An 8,482-nucleotide genomic window follows, 5' to 3' on the forward strand; every position below is an offset into this window, starting at 1 on the left:
GACCAGTTTGAGATGATACCTCATTGTGGTTTGGATTTGAATTTCTCTAATAACGAGTTGTGCCTTAGTTTTGATGTACCGAAATCATTAACATAACTCTCCTATACCTGGATGTCTCATTGGCGATGTGCCCACACTCACTGTATGTGTCTCGGGGACTCCTCACTAAGACAGAGACCTCCATGCCACTTTAGCGCCATATCCTTATCTTTTGGGTAACCAGCAGCACAGAAGGCCGGTTGTGGACAATTAGCTGACTTGCTTTAGCCTGGAGATTGGAAAGGAAGCCCTGATTTACTTTTAATATTCCTCTGATAGATTTGACAGGCCTCCAAAATTGCATGGGACCTGTAGTGATAAAACGTGACTCGAACAACAACAACAAAAAACATGCTTTTACTGCTCTCCCCACCCCGCCCCATTCATAGCTTCGGTATTATCATAAGCATTGTGTTTATACAAGTCTGGAAACCAAAGAGGTATAGTGAGAAGCCAAAATTCCCAGAGCAGCCGCATCTCGGACCTATCAGGGCGCCCTCTCAAGTCTCGCGAGAGAACAAGACAGGCGCCGGGTTTTCCCTGTTTCTCGCGAGAACGAAGGACTTCTGCTTTCAGCTCACAGCGTCTCCGGGGCAACAGCAATGGCGTCCGCGGTGTCTGAGCGGCTTTTCTCGCTGGAGCTACTCGTAGACTGGGTATGCCTTGAAGCCGGGCTGCCGCAGCCACCCGTAGTTGCGGAAGAGGAGCAAAAGGAGGAGGGAGAGGGAGCATCGCCGCCGCGGCCGTCGCGCAGCCTGTGCCCCGCGGTGGCCTTCCGCCTGCTGGACTTCCCCACGCTGCTGATTTACCCTCCCGCCGGCCCCGCCGCCCCCGCCCAGGAATCTCGGCCTGGCCTGGTTAGCTTCCGTCGCGGCAAGTCCTGCCTCTTCCGCCTGCAGCCCGCCACCCTGCACCGCCTGCTCCTTCGGACTCCGCTTTACACCTTGCTGCTCCAGCTGCCCCCCGGGCACCCGACCCCTGCCCCGCAGCTCCTGGGGGCCTGCAGCATTTCTCTGGCCGCGGCGGTCCACAAGGTCCTGGGGTTCGCCGCCCCCGGCAGCTCCCAGAGTCATCGGGGAAGTTTCCCGCTGTGTAACCGAGACGGGGAGCGGATTGGGGACATTGCTCTGGGCTACCGCCTGAGTGATCTGGGAAGCAGCTTGTTGGGCCATCTGGAGCGGCCAGTCGCTTCTCCAGGAGGTGGAGTGGAGGGTATGGAGGTGCAGAAGTCAGTGGAGGTCAGCCCCCAAACCTGGCAGGAAAACCAGCAGCTGCAGCAGCCAGACTCAGAGCCAAGCCCAGGAGATGCTGATAAGCCTCTGGTGGATGTAAAAATCTCAAGGGCAGGGAAGGATTTGAAGGGAAGAGCTTTCCATAGCAAGGCTGACTCTGATTACACGGATTCTATGGAAAATGGCAAAACCAACTCCGATATGTGTTCAAAGGGTAGCAGTGAGAGGAGTGTTAGCCCCCCAAATCAAGAAGGCACAGAGGTGGAACTTGAAACTAACATAATTTGCCCTCCTCCTCTGTATTACACTCATTTGACTCAAGAAAAGACACCCCCTAAACAGGGTAAAATTACCATTGAGCCTCAAATTAATGCATCTGAGGAATGGGATGATGGTACTTTTCTGAAAGAAAACGTAAATCCCCCAACACATACTAATCCTCCAGAACATACAAATTCTGCAACAGGTGAGAGTTGTTCAGTGCTTATAAATCCTGCATCCGTTCAGGATACAGGAGCAAGTAATCAAACTACAGACCATCCTCCAACTGAACAAAATAGAATTAATACTATAAGGCAACTGCCTTTGTTAAATGCTTTGTTGGTTGAATTGTCCTTGTTATACAACCAACCCATGGCAAACCCTACTCATATACATCCTCACTTAGCCTGGTTATATAGAACTGAGGATAAGAAGTCACCAGAATCTTCGGTGAAATCCACCTGTAAATCTGAATCTAAAAAGGATAAGCTTTCTGTGGGGGAAAATGAGAAGTCAGTGAGTCTTCAGTATAAAAAGAACCAAACTGAAAACCTTAAGAAAGGTAAATATTTTGAAAAGAAAGGTGGTGCCCCCCAAAAAAGAGTTTCAAGGGGAAAACTACTTTATGGCTTAACAAACACACTTAAACTACGTTTAAAACAAACAAATCCTGATATGTTAGTAGAATATGAAAAGAAAGAACAGTATAAAAAAATGCAAACACAAATGTTAGGTGCAAAACTCAGAATTCCATCATCCAAAGTTAAGATACTAAGTTTTGCTGAACTGTATCAGAAGCCACATGAACTGCCTAAAGATAAGTGTTTAGAATCAGATGCATCTTTCGCTGAAAATAGCAATACCTCAAAGCAAATTAGTGTAGTTGTTGATGACCCTAGCACAACCACAGAAACTAAACTGAACTGTGCAACTGAAAAGACAGTTGATTGTGATGAAAATAGAAGCAATAATGGTTTTTTGGGAGAAATTTTGAGTCCTGCAAATTCTGTTGTCTCAGAAAGGTTTATTTGTACAAATACTTTGGAAGGAAAAGTATTTGGAAGGAAAAGTATCCAAAGTCCAGGTGTTTTCCAGCAGGTTGCAGTAGTTGACAGAACTGTAGTAGATAAAGAAATAGATGACAAGCAGGTCAAAATCACTGGTGATGACATTCTAACTGTTGATATCAATGAAAAGAATCCAAGTACAAGTAGTTGCTCTGAAAGCATCTCAGAACTAAAGTATTCAGATGACTTCACCAGTCCTTGCAGTTCTGAAGACACCAGCAGAATTTTACGAGCTTGTGATAGCAGTCCAGGCACAGAAAATCCAAAAAACAGTCAACATACAAGCACGTCCAGTGAAACAAGATTGTCCATAAGGAAAAACAGCAGTGCAAAGAGTTCTATTCTTAGTCCACCTTTTTCAGCTGGATCTCCAGTACTCTCACATAAAAGATTTCCTGTTTCAAAGACTCAAGATAAAAGTCTGGAGGAAGCATCTTCCAGTGATTTCTCTTCATCACAGTGGACTGAGGAAAAAGAAAACCAGAGAGACCAAAACAGTATGCATAATTCTAAAGTTATAAAGCAGGATCATGACATCTCTGCTAAACCTAAAACAAGAACAGGTTGCAAGTCCTCAGAAAAAAGCCAGTCACCTCGGACATCTCAAGTGAGTTCTTACCTGCCTTCTAATCTGTCGGAACTAGAACTTAATGTTCTGGATTGCAGTACTTTAGATCACTTTGAAGAAGACTGTGATGACCTTGGTTCACTAAACATTTCCAAGCAATGCAAAGATATTTGTGAATTAGTAATAAACAAACTTCCAGGATATACAGTGTAAAAATATGTGCTTTTAAATAACATTTAATTTGTTTTATAATCTATGTGTACTGTTAGTGAAACAATTTTAATAGCCGTACATAATTTTTAGTACATAAATGTATGTGAATAATTCTTTTTCAGAATATAAGTGTTTGTCATTCCTTTGGGGTTTAAGTAAGATTCTACCACTAAATCTGACAAGATTGATCATGAGATGGTCTTATAAGTAAGATTTAAATTGTTCAATCTTATAAAAATAAAAGTATCTTCCTAAACTGCCCCATTAAAGTATCCTAAAGCTGACTTCATTCACACCATTGAAAACAGAAGGCTAGTTAACAAAGATACCTTCAAATTTTAATGGAAATAAATCATTTAATGGATATAGAAGACTTACTGTTGAGAAGCAGAAAGGTACAAAAGAATTTAGGGTATAGCTACTGCAGTTATAAGGGGTTAACATTTTATTTAGACATGAATTTTTTAGGGAAGTCTTCCAGGAACCATACACATTCCATATCTCTAATAGTTGAAATCCTTTTTATATGCTGTCATGGAGCTCTGTGTGCTTTTTTTTTAAACCACAGTTTGTGTGGCTACTTGATTAATGTTTATCGTATGCTACACTTAAGTTCTGTGATTGAAGGGACCATGTCTGTTTTGAGCAGCAATATGGTCTTAGTGTCTGGCACAGTCTCTGGCATATGGCTGGGGTGCAATAAAAGCATTTGTTGAACAAATAAGTGATGGCCGTACACTTAACATACCTAATGAGAGGGATTGGAATTAAGCAGTAAAACAAGCAGAAACCTAAACAATATCCTACTTGGATACTGGTTATTTAACTATAGTACTTTTGTTTTGCTGAAACACCTTTCGGTGTTCTCTGAAGTATTGGAGAAGGGAGCTGAAAAAGGAGTCTTCCTATACAGTTTATTGTATAGAAATTCAGTTTATTGTCATTTCAGCTTATTCAAGTTATTTTTAATGTATGATAGTTTATTTCTATGAAATCTAGTGATCATTTCTTTATAACTTCTTCCATTGGTTTTATATTTAGATCTTATTCTGTGTGCAGATATTTACATGTGTTTTCTTCTGTGTTATATTTAAATTTTACACTTAACTTTTAATATAGCTAATACTTTTGGATATATGAGGTGAGGCCCTAATTTTCCTAAGTAATTAAATAGTTATGTAGGCATTATCTTGACTGATCATAACAATAGAATTTAGTTAGATGGTGAGATGAAGAGACTGTATTTTGAGGAGCAATATGAATAAAGAATAATGATGGGAATGAACACAATGTTACAATGTACACATAGGACTGAGAAGACATTATGTTATCTTGATTAAAATGGTAGTGTCACACTACAGAGTGGTAGAAGAAGGATTTGTTGAGTAAGAAAAAGTCCCAGATTGTAGGAGCTTCAAATGTCAAGCATAGTCGTACAGTCCTAAGCAGTAAAAACAGTATTTTAATGTATAAGTTGAATATCAGTAAGTAGTCATGACATTTTGAATATTTTAAATTATTGAAATAAATTTTTAGAGGTCCAGAAATTATACCAGTGAAAATTTTGGAGTATGAAATATTTTTAATGGCTATGATCTTACTTTTTTGGTAAATATAAAACATATAGTGTTTCATTTCACAAAATCAAGCTAATTTACTGGTAGATGCTGTAGCTGACTATTCAGATGACATCAGTTTGGCCTGTAAATTGTTAGCAAGTTTTCATTATCATGGAGGAAACAGAAAATATAAGCAATATTAGAATAATCAGAGAAATAATCTTTAAAAACTATTTGCGAGTAAATCGTTGTGTATGATGAGAATGGGTAAGGGAAATGATGAATTCAGCATATTTAAGGTACAACAAAGACAAAAGAACTTTAAATTACAAAGTTGAGCAGCTAAATAAGCTTCTCTTTGAGTTATTCCATGAACACCTATTTCTAGAATTGTGGAGGTGGTGGTTTTTCTAGCTTAATTCTAATGAAATACCTGTTTCATGTATTTAGTACTTCCTGTTTGAATCCTATATTCAAATTGTACTTCATGTTTTAATTCTAAAACCTGTAAACTTAGTACTTTAAGAATGTTATAATAGATATTACTCCTGAAGCCTTAATTATCTCCTTAAATTACTTAAAATCATTGAAACATGAAATAGTTGTTTTAGATTAAAAATGAAAAGAGAAGGATCCAGGAAGTCTTGGCTCACAAACTGTCATTCTGTACAAGGATCTAGATATTTTAATCCAAATTAAAACATAAATAGCCTGAAGGATGGGTATATCTCTTGGTCCAAGGACAGTTTATGATTAGGCAAATATAAATATTATGTATCTAATAGATGTAAGTATTATTTATCTTACTTAGATGTTGCTTTGTTATGAAATTTCTTTGCCTTGCCAACAACACAATGTGATAATTAAAATCTTTTTTTTTTTTAATTGATAGTCTTTACCTGATAGTCCTGAACTTTCAGGGTCATTAATAGGGAAGAGTGTCACTTAATTGTAAAACTGAGCTGCTGCAATCTAGCTTTTCTGAGCAGCTTAGGTATCTAAACTGCTGTGTTAGGGCTACCTCTCTGTGATATTAACTGTCAACAATGACAAGTTCTTTGAACTGTTACTAAAGCAGATTCGAAGAGGACTGTGCAGGTGCATATGTCCAATTGTTTGTTTTTATTCTGGAGTCATCTGCATGCTATTCATGACATTTCTAGATACAAAGAACAGTGATACTGAACTCTTACGCACTTGTGGCTCTGTTGAGAGCCACCTGTTCACATCTTGATTAAATTAATTTTTCTGCCTGTACAAGCAGTGCATTTATTATGCAATCACACTTAGGAACCAAATTTTATTTGTTACAAACATACAGGTCAAGACTATCAATTAAAAAAAAAAAAAAAACAAGGTTTTGATTATCACATTGTGTTGTTGGCAAGGCAAAAAAATTCATAACAAAGCAACATCTATAAGATAAATAATATTTATATCTGTCTATTAGATACATAATATTTATATTTGCCTAGTCATAAACTGTCCTTGGACCTAGAGATACAGTGGTCCTTTGGGCTATTTATGTTTTAATTTGGATTTAAAATATCTGGATCCTTGTACAGAATGACAGTTTGTGAGCCAAGACTTTCTGGATCCTTCTCATTTCTAACCTAAAACAATATGAGGGTAATTTACTTGGTCAAGGACCAAAACATTTTTAGTGTTTTTCTCCAGAGATCTAACTGTCATGCCAGGAAATATTAGATTTCAGAATGAGCTTTATTAGGTTGGAGTGCCAAGCCATAGTATTAGAAATATTTTCTTATTTTCCAAATGTTTCTCATATCTCTGTTATACAAGTAATATGTATATCAATTCTAGAAAAAAATAGAAAATTCAGATAAGAAAAAAATTTCTTTGCTTAAAAATTGTGTACTAAGGGAAGGTTATGGTCCTTTCCTTTCAAAAATCCCACTGAAATGAGAGAAGAGATATAAAAATAAGAGTTAGCCCATAGTAGTCCCAGAGAATAAGGAAAATGCTGGTGGTGGACAAGATACTTGGAGGAACTTCCAGAAGAGACAAAACAGATGGAATTAGGTTGCTGAAAAATGGACTAGAAATCTATTCTTCAGCATAGCTCAGGGAGGTGCTGCTGGAGAGATGAGAAGATGATGTTTTCTAACAAAGCCCAGGGATAAACATCAAATTCAGTGAGCAAACCATAAGAAGGAGCAGGTCATGGGACGCAGAGGGTAGAAACCGAACACTGTGATGGAGAAGCTGGGGCTGGCCTAAAGGTTATCTACTAGAAGATATCTACTAGAAGAGATAGCTACTAGAAGAGGTGTTGAGACCAAACAGAAAAAATATTTTTGCTTTGGATCGCAAAACATGTTAGCAATATCTTTCTGAATTTTATCAGAAAGACCACTAATCCTAATGGCAAATTAAAGTGTTAAAGCCCTGGTCTTTGGAGACAGGTGGGTGGATGGTGATTACATTTTTGATCATGTTATGTATTTTTTTGAGATTATTTCTTCATTATAAGATTAGTTTGGGGGTTGACTCAAATAACATTTATCTAGCATATATAACCAGAGAAGGCAATGGCACCCCACTCCAGTACTCTTGCCTGGAAAATCCCATGGACAGAGGAGCCTGGTGGGCTGCAGTTATGGGGTCGCTAAGAGTTGGACACAACTGAGCGACTTCCCTTTCCCTTTTCACTTTCATACATTGGAGAAGGAAATGGCAACCCACTCCAGTGTTCTTGCCTGGAGAATCCCAGGGACGGAGGAGCCTGGTGAGCTACCGTCTATGGGGTCGCATAGAGTCGGACACGACTGAAGCGACTTAGCAGCAGTAGCAGCAGCATATATAACAGTGAATGCCCCTGGACTGTTCGTGTATTTAATAGTACAGAAAATGCACCATGGATCTGTATTCTTGCCCTTCAGGGGATACATTTTCAATAAAACCTCAGTCAGGAAGTCAGCTGTTCCTTCCAAACGTTCCATTTGACATTGTAACTGAGTAGGAGAACCCTTGGCAACAGGAATCCATGGAAAGTTTTGGGCTTTAATAAAGAATGTTTGTGTTTATCCAGCATCAGGCCAGGGTGGGAGATCAGACAAGCTCTTGAGTACAGTACAAGATAGCCACTGAAGGCCATAAGGTAGAAAGAAGGCATGTGCAAGGGAACCGGTCCACAAATCACTAAATGAGTCAGTTACTACAGGTTCAGAAACCTATACTTGCCAAGTTGAGTATTCAGGATACTTGGTTTTATTCGTTTATTTTTTGTTTTGTTTTCTTCTTGGTTTTAATATAGTTCTCTTTGAACTATATTGTAGTTGAGCCATAAGAACAAAAGGATCTTGTAGTTGAGCCATAAGAGTAATAGGAATTGGATTTGGCTGTGGCTCATAATTGAGCTGAAACCCTAACGGAGGAGCAGTAAACCCCCAGGGTCTACATAGTCAAAGACAGAAAAAAGATCCAACCCCTCTTCTCTCCAGAGATTTCTCCTTCAGCTATTCTCCCCAAGAAACCTTGGAGGGTTTTGCTTTTTGTTTCATTAAGGGAAGCTGCTCAGTT

At 39.0% G+C, this 8,482-nt stretch overlaps 1 protein-coding gene across 1 annotated transcript; it reads left to right on the forward strand.

The window, feature by feature from the left end:
- The first annotated feature begins 597 nt into the window (after window positions 1-597).
- MAP10 (microtubule associated protein 10) lies at window positions 598-7,898 on the forward strand. The gene has a single exon (XM_019954237.2). The coding sequence runs from the start codon at window positions 642-644 to the stop codon at window positions 3,378-3,380; it is 2,739 nt and encodes a 912-aa protein (XP_019809796.1). The 5' UTR covers window positions 598-641; the 3' UTR covers window positions 3,381-7,898.
- The last annotated feature ends 584 nt before the right edge of the window (window positions 7,899-8,482 follow it).

Source organism: Bos indicus, chromosome 28 (genome assembly GCF_029378745.1).
Source record: "Bos indicus isolate NIAB-ARS_2022 breed Sahiwal x Tharparkar chromosome 28, NIAB-ARS_B.indTharparkar_mat_pri_1.0, whole genome shotgun sequence".
Classification (NCBI taxonomy): domain Eukaryota; kingdom Metazoa; phylum Chordata; class Mammalia; order Artiodactyla; family Bovidae; genus Bos; species Bos indicus.

Bases quoted from the DNA above. Each gene is read 5' to 3' on its own strand.
- MAP10 (XM_019954237.2), top strand. From the start codon at position 642: ATGGCGTCCGCGGTGTCTGAGCGGCTTTTCTCGCTGGAGCTACTCGTA.